General features: G+C 41.6%; 2 protein-coding genes across 9 annotated transcripts in view; one reads left to right on the forward strand and one right to left on the reverse strand.

Moving 5' to 3' along the window:
- The window catches only part of LOC125883170 (peroxisomal succinyl-coenzyme A thioesterase-like), a 41456-nt gene extending 36844 nt beyond the window's left edge, over window positions 1-4612 (forward strand). For 4 of the 8 annotated variants that reach the window (XM_049567385.1, XM_049567388.1, XM_049567386.1 and 1 more), the window contains 3 exons: window positions 641-721; window positions 1068-1209; window positions 2484-4611. In XM_049567385.1, the coding sequence (XP_049423342.1) occupies window positions 641-721; window positions 1068-1209; window positions 2484-2608 (348 nt within the window). In that variant the 3' untranslated portion in view covers window positions 2609-4611. Of the gene's footprint in view, window positions 1-640; window positions 722-1067; window positions 1210-1443; window positions 1584-2483 lie in introns of all 8 variants that reach the window. The other 4 variants (XM_049567384.1, XM_049567382.1, XM_049567383.1 and 1 more) reach the window with 2 other exon arrangements.
- Window positions 4613-5365: 753 nt separating this feature from the next.
- On the reverse strand, window positions 5366-17475 carry lg22h12orf56 (linkage group 22 C12orf56 homolog). Its single transcript, XM_049567381.1, has 14 exons — window positions 16963-17475; window positions 13818-14013; window positions 10923-10938; window positions 9275-9467; window positions 9032-9187; window positions 8538-8626; window positions 8291-8435; window positions 7844-7938; window positions 7475-7564; window positions 7285-7372; window positions 7133-7207; window positions 6734-6811; window positions 6404-6585; window positions 5366-6099 (listed from the first exon to the last, which is right to left on the reverse strand). Exons 1-14 carry the CDS (start codon window positions 17212-17214, stop codon window positions 5994-5996), a joined length of 1761 nt encoding a protein of 586 aa, XP_049423338.1. The 5' UTR covers window positions 17215-17475; the 3' UTR covers window positions 5366-5993.
- Between the last annotated feature and the right edge of the window lie 289 nt (window positions 17476-17764).

Here is a 17764-nt window from a genome sequence, read left to right on the forward strand (position 1 = left end):
ACAACTGCCATTTCTTAATGACATGAAGAACTGAGGAAACAGCTCCCTAAAAAACACATTGCTGTCTTCTTTAGTTTTCTCGTGCGTTGTGGGCATCTCTTACTTTAGTTTTCAGAGTGCTAGGCAGCTGTTTAGAGGAGCCCATGGCTTCTGATTGTTGGGACAAGGTTTCAGGAGTCAGAATATTTATAAAGCTTTGAAATTTGCATCACCTGGCCTTTCCTAATGATGATTGCGAACAAGCCAGAGCCCTAACAAGCTAATGAAAGTCTGAGACCCTGTAAAAGTTGTCTGAGAGCTCAAATGTCTTGGGGTGTTCAACAAAACAAAGATAATACACTGACCTAGGTTAAAATGTCCATGCCATTTGGAGATCAGTTCATCTTCTACTTGATCACACAGGACGCGTCTGTAGGTTAAATGTAAAGTCCACCTGGAATACTTTTTGCAGAACTGTACGAACCTCCCGCTAGAAAGTATTTTGAGGCCTGTTGAATAACCAACTTTTGGACGTAAATATCTGACTTGGGGCCCTACTTTTGTGGTTATTTGTCTTTTTCTAACACCAATGTGATTGGCTCAGCTGTGTCAGAGTCATGAAACCAGTGATGTGACTGGTGACTAATAAATTCTCTTCCAGGTGGGGAAAATAAAGTGTCCAGTGTTGATGGTTAACGGCCTTGATGATCTGAACGTGCCCGCGGCAGAGTGTGCTGAGGATGTGAGTACACACAGCTGACAATAAGTTAACACTATAAGACACTATAGATTTATGAATAGATGCAGATTGATTTTCTGTTAATGAAATAATCGATAATTTGCCTAAATGTTAAAGCTGTGTCACACTGCCTTTAATGCAGTTTAGCAGTATTGTAATTTTGGCAGAGATTTACTTCTCACACTACGCCGAGCTGACATGATAAAACGGTAGTTCTTAGTAGCTGGCATAGCATCGTATATTCAGTAGCTGCCATCTTAACTGAATAAAGGTGACCTTTCCCTGGTCACCTGAGCCCCACTGACGTGAATTCATTTTGTGCTGTTTTGATTTGACCTTTGACCCTCAGATGGCCCAGATGATGCGTGCTGCAGGGAACGAACACCTGCTGACCAGAGTTGAATATCCCGGTGCCGGACACCTGATTGAGCCGCCCTATATGCCTCACTTCAGAGTTACTAATTTTAGAAAAATGGACACAAACGAGATAAGTGAGTTGTGCTCATACACACAGTGTCACACAAAGAAGGGAGTTGAACGCCAGCACCCCTTAGCACTTTAAATGCCCCTTGGTAGTCAAATCATAAGCTGACCATTCGGGGCCCAAGGCGCCTGGGGCTTAAAGTGTGAAATGGACACGCTCAGCAACAATACTCAGGTAGGCTGTGGTGTTTAAACCATGTTCAGTTGGTACTAAGAAAATCTCCCCCACACCATTACACCAGCAGCAGCAGCCTGAACCGTTGATTCAAGGCAGGATGGATCCATGACGCCAAATTCTGACCCTACCATCTGAATGTGGCAGCAGAAATCCAGACTCATCAGACCAGGCAACGTTTTTCCAATCTTCTATTGTCCAGTTTTGGTGAGCCTGTGTGAACTGGCATTGAGTTGCTGCCACGTGATTGGCTGATAAGCTATTTGTGTTAACAAGCAGTTGAGCAGGTGTACCTAATAAAGTGTCTGGTGAGTTTTTACAGACTCACTTGTCTGCTACTCACTCAGTGCGTTTACATGGAGCCATGTATTCCTTTTGCATTCGGGTTGGAAGCCCTACCCAAATAGAAATGCTCCTTGTAAACACCTCAACCCGAATGAAAACAGCCAATCCGAAAGAAAATCTAATCGGGTGCACAGGGGTGGAATATTCCTTTTCAGAACCCGAATGGAATTGTTTTTCTGTCTTGTATACACCTCCTACCCGATTACTGCCATTCCTTTCTTTCTGCGCATGCTCGTTGTCCATTACGTATACAGCATGCATAGCAACGGGCTGAGACAGAGCAGTCGAACACGGAGCACTCACTGGTTTCCATTCGCCAAAGCACAGTCATCTGTCTCCCTTCTTCAACCTTCTACTTCTCTTCTCCTCCTCAAAAGACGAAGCATTAGCATAACAAGGTTGTTGTTGTACTGTTGCTTCAAGAATATAAGCAAAACAAATCCGAAAAAGGCACTAAGAACAGCGTCGTCAAGCATCTTGTTATCCGGAACGAGGACGACAGTGTTTTCTTCCGGTAAATGTAACAATGCCCCGCCCCCTATCCAATCAGAAACCACCTCTGCCCCAAACCTTGCACACACCCAAATAAAGGCGATTAAACTGATCTCCCGTGTAAACCCTCATTTGGAATGAATAATTCCCATGTAAACTACCTGGAAAGACTTTTAATCTGAATGATTTCATTCCGAATGAGAAGCCATCATGTAACCGCACCTACTGTGTCGCAGAATCGTCTCTCAAATCTAACCCTGTATGTTTCAGTTGTATTGGCGTGTGGAGGACAAACCAAGCCCCACTCAGACGCTCAGGAAGACTCCTGGAAGAAGATCTTAGCTTTTCTGGAGCAGCATCTCTACGTCAGACCAACCCTCCATGCCAAGATGTGAACAACTCCAGAAAGCAGAGATCATCCACCAATCAGTGCTGGAAAACCAAAAACCGGTCATATTGGTTCCTCGCTAAGCGGACCATGTGCCTTTCTTCTGATGAACTGAAGTGCACAGAATATATGATCACACTAGGCTGATTGTTTTGGTCAAATTCTATCTGTGATTTTACTAATTGTGTTCACAAAGCCACATCAACCTTTGAGATATGGCTACATGTGACAGTAATATTAACTTGTGTAATGTCTGGGCACGTCCAACTGGTAGGAGGCCCCAGGGCAGACCCAGATTACATACAGTATCTCATCTGGCCTTTTCATTATTTTGTATGTATGTCTGTATGTATGTATGTATAAAAAATATACAGTGGTGGAAAAGTTTTCGGACACCCCATGCATTTGTGAAATATTGCATTAAGAATCACTCTTCAATCAGGTCTTCAAGTGCAATTTCTTTTAGTACAGTCACAGCCAAAATACTAAATAAATCCTAAAAAAGCCATTAAAAACTTAAAATTGATTGGTTCCATAAAAATACATAAGAAATTTTGAGTATTGGGTCATTTTGGTACCAGCGATGAAGGTCGTTCTTTTTATTAAAAGACACAGTTTTTGTTGCCAAGCTTTGTGTCTACATAAAGCCAGCACATTTGAAAGTTCTTCAGACACAAAAATGGCTAAAACAAGGAACCTAACGCAGGAAACACGCCTGAAGATAAAGATTCTCAGCCAGGAAGGGTACAGCTGCCGCCAGATAGCCAGGAAGTGCAGATGCAGTCCTTCAGCAGTTGGATACACTCTGCAGAAACGAACCAACAGCTTGGAAGACAAACCAAGATCCGGGCGTCCAAGGGTTTCTTCAGCAAGAAATGACCGCATCCTGATCCGCATGTGCAGGCAAAACCGCTGAATGACATCACAGGAGCTTCAGCAGCAGTGGTCAAACCAAACTGGTGTCCAGTGTTCCACCCGCACTGTACGTGGCCGACTTTTAGATCATGGCTTAAGGTCCTACAAGGCTATCAAGAAGCCCCTGATCAACCCACATGCTCCCTTCTGCGCGTGCACTGTTCCGTCGAGGTAAAAACTGGATGTTTCAACAAGATAATGCCCCTTGCCACACATCCAAGGCCAGTAGAACTTGGCTGCAGGAGCACAGTATCCAGGTCTTAGAGTGGCCAGCTCAATCCCCGGACATGAGCCCCATTGAAAATCTGTGGTGGATTATCAAAAGGTCTGTTTCAAAGCATAAACCAAAGAATTTAGAAGAATTAAAAGCAGTGATTCAAGAAGAATGGGACAAGATTACCCCTCAACAGTGTGAAAGGCTCGTGGGGAACATGCCAGCCAGGATTAGAGCTCTACTACGTGCCAGTGGCAGGACTACTAAATATTAATTTGATGATGTGATGGTTTATTTATTTTTTGTTCAGTTTTGAACACATTCTCTGTTATTTGTTGACTTTGATACCGACAATGTTGAGAACTGACATATTGAAACTGTCAAGAATTTAGTTTTGTTAGTTTTTCTTGTAAACAATAAACAAAAAAATATAATTTGTATTTGTTTGTATCTGTCTAATGCAGCCACACCTTTTGAAACACAAAAAAGATTTTTCCACAAATATTTCATGATAATATTTGAGATTGTGTAAAATTTTAAGGGTGTCCGAAAACTAACATTTTTTTTATTTAATGTTAAATGGCCTTTTTTCTTAAATCAAGGTTTTGTACACTAATTAAATGAATGAACTTTCGAAATGCTTCAGCCTGCTTTTATTTCTTTTAAGATTATTTTTGGTTTATGATTTTAAAGTGTACTACTGCTACTGAATGTAGGATTGTCAGTTACGGTTTGTACACAGCCTCGCCAGTGACAGAAAAACTAAAATCCAACACATGATTATCTCTGGTTTGACGTTTCGCCTCTCTACATTTGCTTTTTTTTTGGCGCTGTGTCTCTTTGATACTTACAGTTGGCACCAGGTCTACAATTTTTTTGATAACACAACCTCATCTGAGCACTGTGGGGCTACACGCCTATAAACACCCTAAACACAGAAGGTCATAATAACATACAGGCAGAGGTGTGTGAAGATTAACTTCATTTTGCTGGTTAGACCAAGTGCTGGACTGTGGGTTGCGCTATTTCCGTGGCAACGCAGCTGGTTTCATCTGAAGTAGTTTGGAAAAACAATGGACACCAAACACCAAAACTACATAAATTTACAAACCGTTAAGTTTCACTTTCACTGAGCTTGGTGCCTTTGCTGCTTTGTCCGTACGCTCTACCACGAGAAACAGAATCGCAGCTCCAAAAACAATCTGCGTGGCTGCAAATGCTGATATTGTGATGATGCGCCAAGAGTAAATGAATGTGTGGGAAACGCTGGCAGTGACAGGGTTGACTTCACAAATGCACAGGTTAGTAAAGAGTAGAAAGTGGTATGAAGGGCAGTGGAAATGTTACTGTTGATTGTTTTTTATATCTTATTTATTCAGTTGCTTAAACTCTAACTTAGTTGGCAACTAATTTGGAACGTTGGTCAGGTGCTGCTTGGACGGAGACAAAATTTGTTGCAGCTTGTCATTGCTTTGCTTCAGAAGAGGGATGAAAGTCTGCAAGGCCACCCAGGTGTCATATTTTTAATGAACACCTGTGACTACTGTGCCTTACCTTTCCCATTAAAGACAAAAGCCAGATGTTAGCAGAGTTTTTTTGTCAAGTGGTAAAGGGGCTTTTAGCCTGTTGCTCCTGTGACCTCGCCCTGGCTAAGTGGACAATGATGGACGGATAGATTCATCTATGGTTGTGACAATCTCGTGGTCACTGCACCATGAATGTACACTTGAGTATGATCAGCCACTTTGGAGGATGTCAGCATCACAGTGGGTTGTGGCAGAAGATGAGCTAGGTTCAACCTTTAGTGCTGAACGACTGTGTCCAAATAAATTTAATTTAGAGTACACATCACCTGAGGACTCTCGGCACATAACATGTTAAACATCACACACACATATACATTTCAAATGCACACAAAGGCAGAATCTGAGCATACAGGGACAAACGTTCATACAATAGGAATGTTTGTTTTAGTGCTAATATGCTAAACATTGTAAGGACTATACCTGCTAAACATTAGCATAGTGGTGTTAGCATTTAGCTCATGAAACCTGAAGAAGAGTTGTACTCTGTACAGCATTGCAGTTCACACGTCATACACACATTGTAGTTTTATTTAGTCTGCTGGAACTGTCAGCAGATTTAGAGCTTGGTCCATGGCGGTGGTCAAACAGCTCCAAACATAAACTCACTCAGACTTTAGTAAAGGCACACACTGTCACAGTCTTGTCTCCAGGTGTACAAGCACCTGGTTTGTGTGCCATCATCTGTGCAGGTTCAGGATCTGCTCGACCAGCCGAAGAGTTGGTTGGCTGATTGGATAGTGAGGCAGCAGCTTCTCCTCGGCACGTGACAGCTTCACAAAGTACCTGCAGGGAGGACACAAAGACCCTTTGTGATGGTCTCATCTTAACCATAACTAAGTACATTTACTCAAGTACTGAGCTAAATTACAAATTTAAGGAACTTGTACTTTGCTTTTCGTACTTTAAAAGGATTTGAGAACTGCTTTCCACAACACCTCAAACTAATTTTGTGACAGTAGATAAAATGCTGATGTTAACGCTGAGCTGATACGGATTTCATCACTGGCAAACTTTACTTTTTATTCCTAGCTCAGCCCTCATTCATCACCCTCCTGAACCCTGAGCAGAGAAGAGCAGCAGCACAGACCTGAACTCCTCTCTGAAGTGGGACCGCAGGTGCTGTGCCAGCTGGTTGTTGTGCCGCAGGCAGGCCAGCAGGAGGTGACAGCGCTGGTACAGCAGCACAGACTGAACCGGAGTCAGAGAGGACTCCTGCACGTCTGACAAGACCAGCACCACCTGCTGGGCCTGGTAGCCGAGGAAGGGGAGCTGCAGAGACACGAGGAGACCAGCTCTAACTTTACAGCACATGGCGTCTGTTATAAACAGTTTGAAATACCCAAAACACAGCTGACACTCCAAGTTGGACAGTATGTTCCTCTTTAACAGAAAGGTCTGTCACTGAAGGGAAGCGTACCAGGTCAGGATGAGGCTGCAGGACTCGGAGGATCCAGCCAACGGTCAAGAAGCTCTCAGCGGAGGAACATCTGGAGGCCTGAAAGACAGGAAATCTGCATTAACGTGTGACAGCACAGGCTTTCCGCAGGCTAGTTAATAACATGTCGGGCAGGAAATCCAAAGTGTGGGATCATTTTGAGAAGGTGAAGGACGAACCCAAGGTGATATGTAAACTCATCTTCATTGGTCGACTACAAACATGACGTATCATCTGAAACATGGAAGTAGCTACATGCCCATTAGCCCACAGCGTCATTAACAGGCGGCTCGCTCAGTGTGTGACGTGCACTTGTGTATTTCTCTGTAATGTAGCACAGTGTTAACAATGTTACTGATACTATTCTTTCTCACAACTCACCTCGTGGCCTAAAAGCAGCAGCTCAAACAGCAGAGAGCAGGCGGCGTCCAGATACTCAGCTAGTAAGGCCTGAAGCTGACAGAGACAGACGGCTTAAAGCAGATGAAATAAATAATAAATAATCATATTAATGTGAGTGGAGAGCAGCTCACCTCACAGTCACCCAGAGATCTTTGGTTCTGTGTTTGTAGCTCTGGATCACATATCAAGGCAAGCAGCATGCTGGAGGCCAGAGCACCTCTGCGGGGAGAGAAACATAAAATCACTGTAACAGCAGATTTAACCATTAAAGTTTGAAAGGAGAAAGTATTCAAACAATCAGAGGACAGGTGGGATGATTACTTTTTGCCAGAGAGCAGGCTGAGTCTGGCTGGTTCCACCTCCGTCTCTCTGAACATGATGGCGAGCGTCTGCACGATCTCAGTGCTCAGTCTGAACAGAAACAGAGCTGGTGTTACAATCAGAGCCTCTATCCACATAACACACATTTAGTTTGTCTTTAGTTGACAAACAGGAAGTTAGAGCAACAGATTAAACATCAACACAAACACATTCACTCAAACATTTCCAAAGCCTTTTTCCTTCTTAAGCAGCCATAAGTGCGTTGTGTAAAAACAAAGCAGCTTACAGCCTCAAAGGGCAATTCCCCGATTGTATTAATACACTCTCATCCTCTCTGTGACACACACAGACACACACACAGAAGCTTACAGCAGCTGATCTGCAGTGTAGACTCCGCTGAGGCTCTGACAGCCGTGCAGAGATTCCTCCAGAGTCTGAACCAGGAAGACGCAAACCTCACTGGACTGAGACACAAGAGAGAGAGAAGGTCCTCACAGACACATGAAACTAAAAATAGTGCGTCCCAGTGAGGACAACAAGGCTGACTGAGAGTTACGACTTGAATTAGATCCCTTTTCCATAAAGTACATTTACATCTCAGAGGCAGTTAATGTATTTTTACTCTGCTACATTTACACGACAGATAAATAGATAATAGTGATCAAAATGAAATCAGCGTATGTGTGTAGGAATTATTTTTGGTTTGACAAGTGTTCACTGAATCAGGGTCACGCATGCCGTCATGCTTCGGGAATAAATAATGTCACGAAGCGTCGTCACAAGTACAGAAGCACATCGTGTGTTTGAGCCTCTCACCCTCCAGAAGAGTCGGCGCAGGGCGATGTTGCGGTGAGCGGCAGTCCTCAGCTCCTGCAGCAGCAGGTAGAGACTCTCCAAACTGATCCCCTCCTGCAGGAGCTCAGAGGTCAGCTGACCAAACAGGTGAGCTGTCCGCTCCCAGCTGCACACACACACACACACACACACACACACACGTAGCAGGTGATTAATAATGATTCTGCCTCTGTTACAGTCCGGTGCTGTGATACAAGAGTTTTCTTACCTGATGGTGGGAAGTCGCCTCCCAGGAGAGGAGACGGATGAGATGCTGCACCTACGTCTGTAGAGCGGGTCTAACAGCAGAGTGGACCTCTGAACACACACACACACAATCTTAATGAGCGTCTATCCATACACTACAATACATGCATACTGTCCCCAGCAGATCAGTGCATGTTCCCTCGTCACCATGAACACACACACTGAAGTCTATTTCACGATTAATCCATCGCTGGAAATAGTGCCCCACACATGCACTACTTCCTCCTCTTTTAGCAACGTTTGCTATAAATTACAATGACCTACTATTTAAGGAAATTACTGAGCCTTTTAAATAATGGACCTGTGTATTTGTGAGCTGTTTTTAAAGCTTTAAGTCTTCAGTAGACGCCGACAGACTGGGAGCTGAGACAAAGGTCAGGAAATAGGACAGTACAGAGAGACGGAAAAACATGAAACTACTTCTTCATGTGTGCCTCCATCATCATCACCACTCACAATAATGAAGCTGCTCCATGAGCTCTGTAGATGGTGGTAAAGTCTGGACGTGTGTGATACAGCGTACAGATGCAGCTCCACCTCCCTCTCCTCTCCGCTGTCCGCGCAGTCTCTTCGCAACAGGCGGGACAGAACTGAACCGATCCTCCTCGGTATCTGGAACACACAACGGTTGTCATCTTCTGCGCCATTTTGTATCCCTAAATGATTTTTAAAAATGAGACTTCCAGGAGGTTTATGTACCGGGCGAGCGTCAGGGACGCTCAGTCTGTCACTGGAGGGTGACAGAGGCGAGGTGGGGGAGGATGCTGCAGAGGGAGACTGGGTGGGAGGGTGTGGGAGCCTTGGGAGGCCCAGAGTCTCCGGGTTTGGACAGGAGGCAGAACGTGTGGGAGGTAACGTGTGAACTTCCTCTGTCGCCCTCTCACTGGGGCTCCTGATGAACAGGGAGGAATAAAAGGACAGAGATCGATGAGATTAATTAACAGACCTTTTTGGACTGAAACAGGTGGATTATTTCCCATTTTATCTCAGAGGCCGTGAACGCTTCATCACTGTCAGCACAGAGACTTCCAGTGTCGCTGACAGTGAAGCAACAGGCTGCTTTCACGTCCCCAAAGATCAACCACCTCTTGTTTGAATGTGTGCATGTGTGTTTAATGACCTCCCAGGGGTGAGCTACACTCGAGCAGGGAGACAGATAAGCATGAGACAGTGTTAACACTATCACACACAGCGGCCTTAAAGCTGTGTGGCATATGCTGCAGCCAGGCAACAAGTCCGCGTTCAGTGACAGTAAATCTGATCGCACCTCCTCTCGTCTCTTCACAGTCCACAAACTTTTTCCTGACTGACGCACAAACACACAACACAGAGGAATTAAAGACATGAACAAAAGCAAAAATTGACCCAAAAAAACCCAGAGCAAGTGATAAGAGAATCATGTATACTCAGGTAAAAAGTCAGATTATAGAAATTCCTAAAGTTTCACATCATAAATGTGAAGATTTCCAGTTTTCTTTGTCACATACGACAGTGAATTTAATATCTTTGGTTGAATAAAACACTCTACTTGAAGACTAGGGCTCTGGGAACACGTTTTCTAATATCAAAATTTAGTAAACTGCAAATTAATGTATAAATTAATAATGTATGTTTGGGGCTTTTGCCTTTATCTGACAGGACGGCTGCTGTGGCAAGGACACTGCCTTTGTACATGGAACTTCCGCACTGTTCATACACTCTTAAGTTTCTGGAACATATAAATCCATTTGGATCTCAGTCAAAAGCAAAAACTCCTCAGGTAGCGCTGACAATGAGCAGCAAGTGAACTGAGGTGAAACACGTCTCTTTATTAAATAAGTCATGAGCTACCTGAGACACTGAAGAGGCTCATTACTGAGCCAGAAGGACCGAGGCAGCTTTCACTTCACACATTATTTAGCTGTTTCCCAATAGGAGGATCGGATTTAACTGTTTGTGAAATGTTTTTGCACCTCAGTGAGGACCCTTCCTGCTGAGCGTCACTTAACAGATATAAATGCAGGTTATATAAGCTCCTAAAGTTAACCATCCCTCTCTCTTGTAGTCCTGCACACAGAAACAGCTGTAAAGGTTTTACAGCTGGAGAAGTTTGTCTGTCTCCCTGACTCCCAGACAGACTTTATGCATTAAATGCTGGACACACAGGACTGGTGAGTATTCAGCTGTCAGATTTAAGCAAGAATTGTGCTTCTTATGAAACCACCTCTAAATCCTGCAGGATGTCAGTGTTTGGGACTCAGACTGTTAAAAAGTAAGAGCAACCACAGCCAGGCTAAGTTTCAGTGCATGGATATCACATGATCCACCAGAGTGTGTGTGTGTGTGTGTGTGTGTGTGTAATGCTCACCTGTGTGCAGGATATCCTGTGAAGGGAAATAAAAGACACAGGAGGATTAAAGTTACACTTAAAGGTATCAGTGGAATTAAACCAAGAGATAAATAACACATGAGCTTCACTGCTGCTGTTTGTTACAGATTTCCATTAAAATCAAACACCCACAGTGTAGGGAGGTCAGTTTCTGTTACTGTAATTATAAAATTAAAGGATTCACTGGGCCGATGCATGAGTTGATGACATGAATGCATCAACACACCTTAAATTGACCATCACTTTAGTTTTTTATGACATACACTTTTAGTAATGAGTCGATCTTCAAGAGTTTAAAATATATACAGTACAGGCCAAAAGTTTGGACACACCTTCTCATTCAATGCGTTTTCTTTATTTTCATGACTATTTACATTGTAGATTCTCACTGAAGGCATCAAAACTATGAATGAACACATGTGGAGTTATGTACTTAACAAAAAAGGTGAAATAACTGAAAACATGTTTTATATTCTAGTTTCTTCAAAATAGCCACCCTTTGCTCTGATTACTGCTTTGCACACTCTTGGCATTCTCTCCATGAGCTTCAAGAGGTAGTCACCTGAAATGGTTTCCACTTCACAGGTGTGCCTTATCAGGGTTAATTAGTGGAATTTCTTGCTTTATCAATGGGGTTGGGACCATCAGTTGTGTTGTGCAGAAGTCAGGTTAATACACAGCTGACAGCCCTATTGGACAACTGTTAAAATTCATATTATGGCAAGAACCAATCAGCTAACTAAAGAAAAACGAGTGGCCATCATTACTTTAAGAAATGAAGGTCAGTCAGTCTGAAAATTGCAAAAAAAAACCATCGGAAAGGAAGACCAAGAGTCACCTTGAGGATAAGTTCATCCGAGTCACCAGCCTCAGAAATCGCAAGTTAACAGCAGCTCAGATCAGAGACCAGATGAATGCCACACAGAGTTCAGCAGCAGACCCATCTCTAGAACAACTGTTAAGAGGAGACTGCGCGAATCAGGCCTTCATGGTCAAATAGCTGCTAGGAAACCACTGCTAAGGAGAGGCAACAAGCAGAAGAGATTTGTTTGGGCCAAGAAACACAAGGAATGGACATTAGACCAGTGGAAATCTGTGCTTTGGTCTGATGAGTCCAAATTTGAGATCTTTGGTTCCAACCGTGTCTTTGTGAGGCGCTGAAAAGGTGAACGGATGGATTCCACATGCCTGGTTCCACTGTGAAGCATGGAGGAGGAGGTGTGATGGTGTGGGGTGTTTTGCTGGTGACACTGTTGGGGATTTATTCAAAATTGAAGGCACACTGAACCAGCATGGCTACCACAGCATCCTGCAGCGACATGCAATCCCATCCGGTTTGCGTTTAGTTGGACCATCATTTATTTTTCAACAGGACAATGACCCCAAACACACCTCCAGGCTGTGTAAGGGCTATTTGACCAAGAAGGAGAGTGATGGAGTGCTGCGGCAGATGACCTGGCCTCCACAGTCACCGGACCTGAACCCAATCGAGATGGTTTGGGGTGAGCTGGACCGCAGAGTGAAGGCAAAGGGGCCAACAAGTGCTAAACACCTCTGGGAACTCCTTCAAGACTGTTGGAAAACCATTTCAGGTGACTACCTCTTGAAGCTCATGGAGAGAATGCCAAGAGTGTGCAAAGCAGTAATCAGAGCAAAGGGTGGCTATTTTGAAGAAACTAGAATATAAAACATGTTTTCAGTTATTTCACCTTTTTTTGTTAAGTACATAACTCCACATGTGTTCATTCATAGTTTTGATGCCTTCAGTGAGAATCTACAATGTAAATAGTCATGAAAATAAAGAAAACGCATTGAATGAGAAGGTGTGTCCAAACTTTTGGCCTGTACTGTATATCAATTTCAGCCAGGTTATGTGATCTGCATATATCCAAACCCTCGCTCTGAGCAAAAAAAGGCGTGGTGGAGCGTTGTTCCTGTGGGCTACAGCAACATTAAACCCTAACATATGGTACAACTTGATAGCACTTTTGCATACTTTTATTTATTTTAATTGTTATTGTAAATAATCGTGCTTATTTGTAATTTGTATTTTTTATTTGTATTTTTCTAATGTATTATTGTCTATATGAACTGTAAAGTGTTTCGAGACCATGTTTATGGTATTTTACACTTTAAATAAAGCTGAATTGAAATTAATTATTCTATTTTGATCTGAAAATGTCGGCGTGCAGCCTCGTTCTGTGGACGATAAACGAGGTGCAGACTGATAACATTTAAGAGCACTGTTTGTGGTGGAAACACTAGGGTCTAGGTACCATGTCTGAAGGGTTACTGTTGGCTCCAAAGGTACCACTGGTTAGCTAACTTTAGCCTTGGCCACTCTTTGGCGATTAACGTTGGTGCATAGCTAGCCACCCCGCGGTCAGCTGTGCTAACACTGCTAACGGTGCTATATAACTGGTCAAAAATATTCTTGGCCATTAACCATTAACCGTTGACGTCCCCAACCCACTTCCTGCTGAAACTACTTAAGTACCACCTGATGCTTCAACTACTTTCATCTCTTACACATCACTGACACATCAGTTGCTTTCAGTGGTTAAACTCCCACACAATGTCACATGTACAGATGTCCTTAGTTAGGACTGAAGCACCAACTCTGTGACTAGTGTCTGACCTGCTCTACGTCCTGAGCCACTGCCTCCCTTAAAAACTTTGGCCTGTGGGAGGATCTAGGCCGCAACCTTGTCATTATTGGCCCAGTTACCAAACTCAGTGTACTGGCGTGCAAAGCTGAAACACCAGTGTGTCACCGTCCTACTTCTACACACACTGCATGATATTTCTAATTTTCTTGTTGGACAGTGACATTTGATTTTAGTTTCTTTTGGTAATTTTAAAACAGCTCTGTACCTTCTAAGGTGTGTGTGTTTGTTGGGCAGTTGCTGGATCTGCGAGAGGGCGGAGCTGCAGGAGGAAGTCCAGCCCTCCCGTCTCTCCTCAGCCAATCCCAGCCCTTCGCTGCAGGCTTGTCAGTGGTGTAGGTGATTCGAATGTGCTGGCAGAGCTCCCGGTCCTTCCCTTGGAGGAAATCTGGCAGGTCATTGACCTGAAGAGAAGATGTTCAAGAAGTTTAGCTGAATGTGTGGCACCTCGTCACCTCATTGGTCACATCTTCCTCATTTGGTTTTGGACTCAACTTGATTATTTTGGCATCAACTTACACAGAACAGTCAGGTTTATAATATCAGAATATACAAATATCAGTGCTGAAGCAATTACTTAAATGAATAGTTAAATAAATAAGTCAGCTTGAACTAAAAATAATAGTAAATGAATGGCTGAAGGGCAATATATAAATAAAAATTATTACTTATATTTATTTCTTTGCATATTTGACTATTTTTTATCTTATTTTTTATTTTATTATACAATTATTTATTTTAATTGTTTATTAATTATATTTTTCTGCATTTTCTTTTCTGTTTTTCAAGTTTATGTTTCCTTTGTTTATTTATTTTTTTAGATATTTGTTATTTCTGCACACATCCTTTTATTTATTACTATATTTATTTAGTTAATTCAACTTTTTTCATGTAGATATTTATGCAATTATTTATTTTAGTGTTTTAATTTATTTCATTATCTATGTAGATATGTTTCCTTTTTTATTTTTTCTTTATTTCTGCATTTATTTATTCATATATATATATTTTTATACATTTCTGTCTTTATTTATTTCCTTTAATTTATTTATACAAAATGTATTCAGATTTTTTTCTTTATATTTTCTGTTATTTCTTTTATTTACTTGTTTCCTTTTATTCATTTTGTTTTTTATTCCTTTATTTATTCCTTTATATATATTTTTGAACATACTATATTTTTCTGTATTTTTATTTCTTTTATATATTTAAATATTTATTCAGTTTGACATTTCTTTGTTATGTATTGTATTTATTATATTTTTCCGTATTTCTTTTATTTATTTATATATTTTTATTTCTTCATAGAATTATCTTTTTACTCTTTTATACGTTTATTTTTTACATTTATTTACACATAGTCACATGACATCCTCTTCATCATCATCTCACTGTCTCAACAGATTAACGGATATCTAAAATACTCATAAATTGAATTAAATCATTACAGATGAAAATCAGATTCGGTCTTTGACTCCGATAGTTTGACAGAAGTGCGGTGGACGTCAGAGGTGCTTGAAGAGAAGTCGTTAACCAACACAGTCCAACAGAGGCAATAATCTGACAGATTAATGCAGACAGGATTAACCCTGTGAGGAAGACTTTAAAACTCTGACCTCTGACCTCTGTGACACAACTGCGTAATTAGAGGCTAATTCTGCTGCACACCCGCTCAGCTTCTCTTTATTACAACATGTTATGTAGCATCATATTACGTAGAATTAATTAGGACTGAATCTATTTTCAGCTCCTGCAGTCTAATGTGGATCGATCAGTTTAATCTCAGGATGATAGTTTCCTAATTAGAAAATGTCATCATTGGACAGGAAGTGAATTTATTTGTGCATACAGACGGATTCCTTGTTCTTTATCCCTTTTTAATATAATTCATTAATTATTATAAATAATTCTGACAGACTACAGGTGGTTTAAAGACAGAACACCTAGAAAAACTTTCTGTTACTTCAGGTATTTAACAGGTAAAATTATTGAGGGTACAAACAGACTTTTTAGGATCATTAAAATTAAAATGTCTGATGAGCTGATGAGGTGAGTGTACTACTAGGCAGGTAGGTTGGTTACCGCAGAGGAAGTAGGTATATTCCCTGTATACCTGTGTATCCCCTCAGCTACACCACTGCTGTTATGTATATATATATAAATATATATTAATAGTTGCAGAGCCAGATGACTGTAAGTGGAGCTGAGAGGTGCAACCTGTAAATCACAGTGACTCACCTGTAGCCTAATCTGAGGGAGGTTAACAGGGATCAAACATCAGGAGGTTGGTAGTTAAGTGTGACCTTCAGATAATGTACTTTGCTTTAATCACAGTCAGAGCTGCAGCTAACCATTATTTTCCTCAGTGATTCATGTAACGATTATTTTCTCAATTAGTGAGTCAGAAAAAAGTGAAAAACACCAATTTACAAACTCAGAAATTTCTATAAATTCATCTAAAAAAACTAAAAATATTCAGTTTACTACTAATAAAACAAACCAAAAGTGTCTATCTGCTGAATTTGCTGGCTGGAAGTAGAAAATGTCTGGGTTAGATGAGGAGTTAAAGGGAAGCACAACTATAAAGCACTTTAAAATCATGTAAAATGATGTATCTGTGCTTGGTTGAGATGGGATTTGTATATTTATTATCTTAGATGGTTGTTTATTTAATGGTTGTAAATAAGTTTGGGATAGTTGTTGACAATTTCCTTTTCAAATGACACATGAACATGAGAAGGGGGTTGGGTTATATGAGTGTACACTTCTTCCTACTCGTTTTTTAGCATGTCCTTTGATGTTTTGTTTGTTTTATTTTGCTCAAAATAAAGTCATTCATTCATTCAAAAAGAAACAGTTGCTGACGATTGGTCAATTGATCGATTAGTTAACCTCACTGATTTATTTTATGAGTCAGAGAGGTACATTTTTGACATTGGAAATGGCAGTTTGACCAAAAAGAAAAACCTAAACATTGCCAACCAGGGTCCAGTTTCTATCTCTGGCAACTGAGCAACTCTGAGCAACTGATGAAGGCCAAGAAATGTGGTTGAAAGCTTTGGAAACATCAAGAAAGTGGTTCTTGTGTTGGAAATGTTCTGTCAAAAAGTAATTAGAAAATGTCCCCTTTATTTCCGGACATTTATCACTGATCTGGACATTTTATTGATCAAGTTATTTATTTTTAATTCAAGATAAATAAAGAAATAAAACACTCTTGGTCTCAGGCTTATAGCCGAATATTCATCCATCAACCCATAAATCGATTAATTGATTTATTTCAGGTGTAGTCTCAGAGTTGGAGCAGCTGTAACTAAAAACTTAAAAAGTTGAACGGGGTTCTGCACACTCACCAGCTCGATGTCCCGCACGCGCCTGAAGCTGAAGGCTTCGGTGAGCGTCCGCGGCGGGTACTCGGTCAGGTACACGCACTCGTCGCTCAGCACCACGTGCATGTGCACTTTATTAACAGTCTCTGAAATCACCACGCACGGTTCGTAGACGCGGATCCGTTCATACACCGTCCGCTCCGTGTTTCGCTTCAGGAAGCAGTCCAGCTTGATGTTCCTGCGGCAGAGGAGGGCACCCGAGCCGGGCCGAGCCATGACGGTACCGGCGGAGCGCTCAGTGACAACTTAGTGACGGTTACCCTCCGCTGTGGCGCGAGGCAGGTGTTGCGGTGTCGCTTTCACTCCGTTATGTTTGAAGTTCAGGGGGATAAAAGGTACCGGGCAGGTGTGTGTACCCGTCCCGTCCCGTTAGTGTTCACTGAGCAGGTAAACCGCCGCTGGCTCGAGCTTTCAGTGCATGCAGCTCTCTGATTGGTTTGCGCAGTGAGGAGAGACGCTGCTGATTGGCTAAGGGATCAACGGTATTTTATAATTTAAAGACAGCTGAGAGCAGCGAGTTTTAAACAGCTTCATATAAAAGTGTTTTATTTTATTTTATTTTATTTTACTTTATTTTATCTTAATTTATCTTACTTTATTTTAATTGGTAGTTAAAGTGACGTCTTTATTATTATTATTATTATTATTATTATTATCATGTTACATGACTTAAAAACATAAACTCAGAGGGGAAAAAAATTACATTTAAATTGAGCCAATTATATACCAAGCCAATCTAAACTGACAAGAATTGTAACAAAAAAGA

This window comes from Epinephelus fuscoguttatus, linkage group LG22 (genome assembly GCF_011397635.1).
Source record: "Epinephelus fuscoguttatus linkage group LG22, E.fuscoguttatus.final_Chr_v1".
Taxonomy (NCBI): domain Eukaryota; kingdom Metazoa; phylum Chordata; class Actinopteri; order Perciformes; family Serranidae; genus Epinephelus; species Epinephelus fuscoguttatus.

Excerpts from the sequence above, each read along its gene's own strand:
- lg22h12orf56 (XM_049567381.1), bottom strand. The coding sequence starts at position 17,214 with ATGGCTCGGCCCGGCTCGGGTGCCCTCCTCTGCCGCAGGAACATCAAG. Across the intron at positions 14,014-16,962 it reads GCGTGCGGGACATCGAGCTG|GTCAATGACCTGCCAGATTT; the intron begins GTGAGTGTGCAG and ends TCTTCTCTTCAG. Across the intron at positions 6,812-7,132 it reads TGCTGCTTTTAGGCCACGAG|GCCTCCAGATGTTCCTCCGC; the intron begins GTGAGTTGTGAG and ends CCTGTCTTTCAG.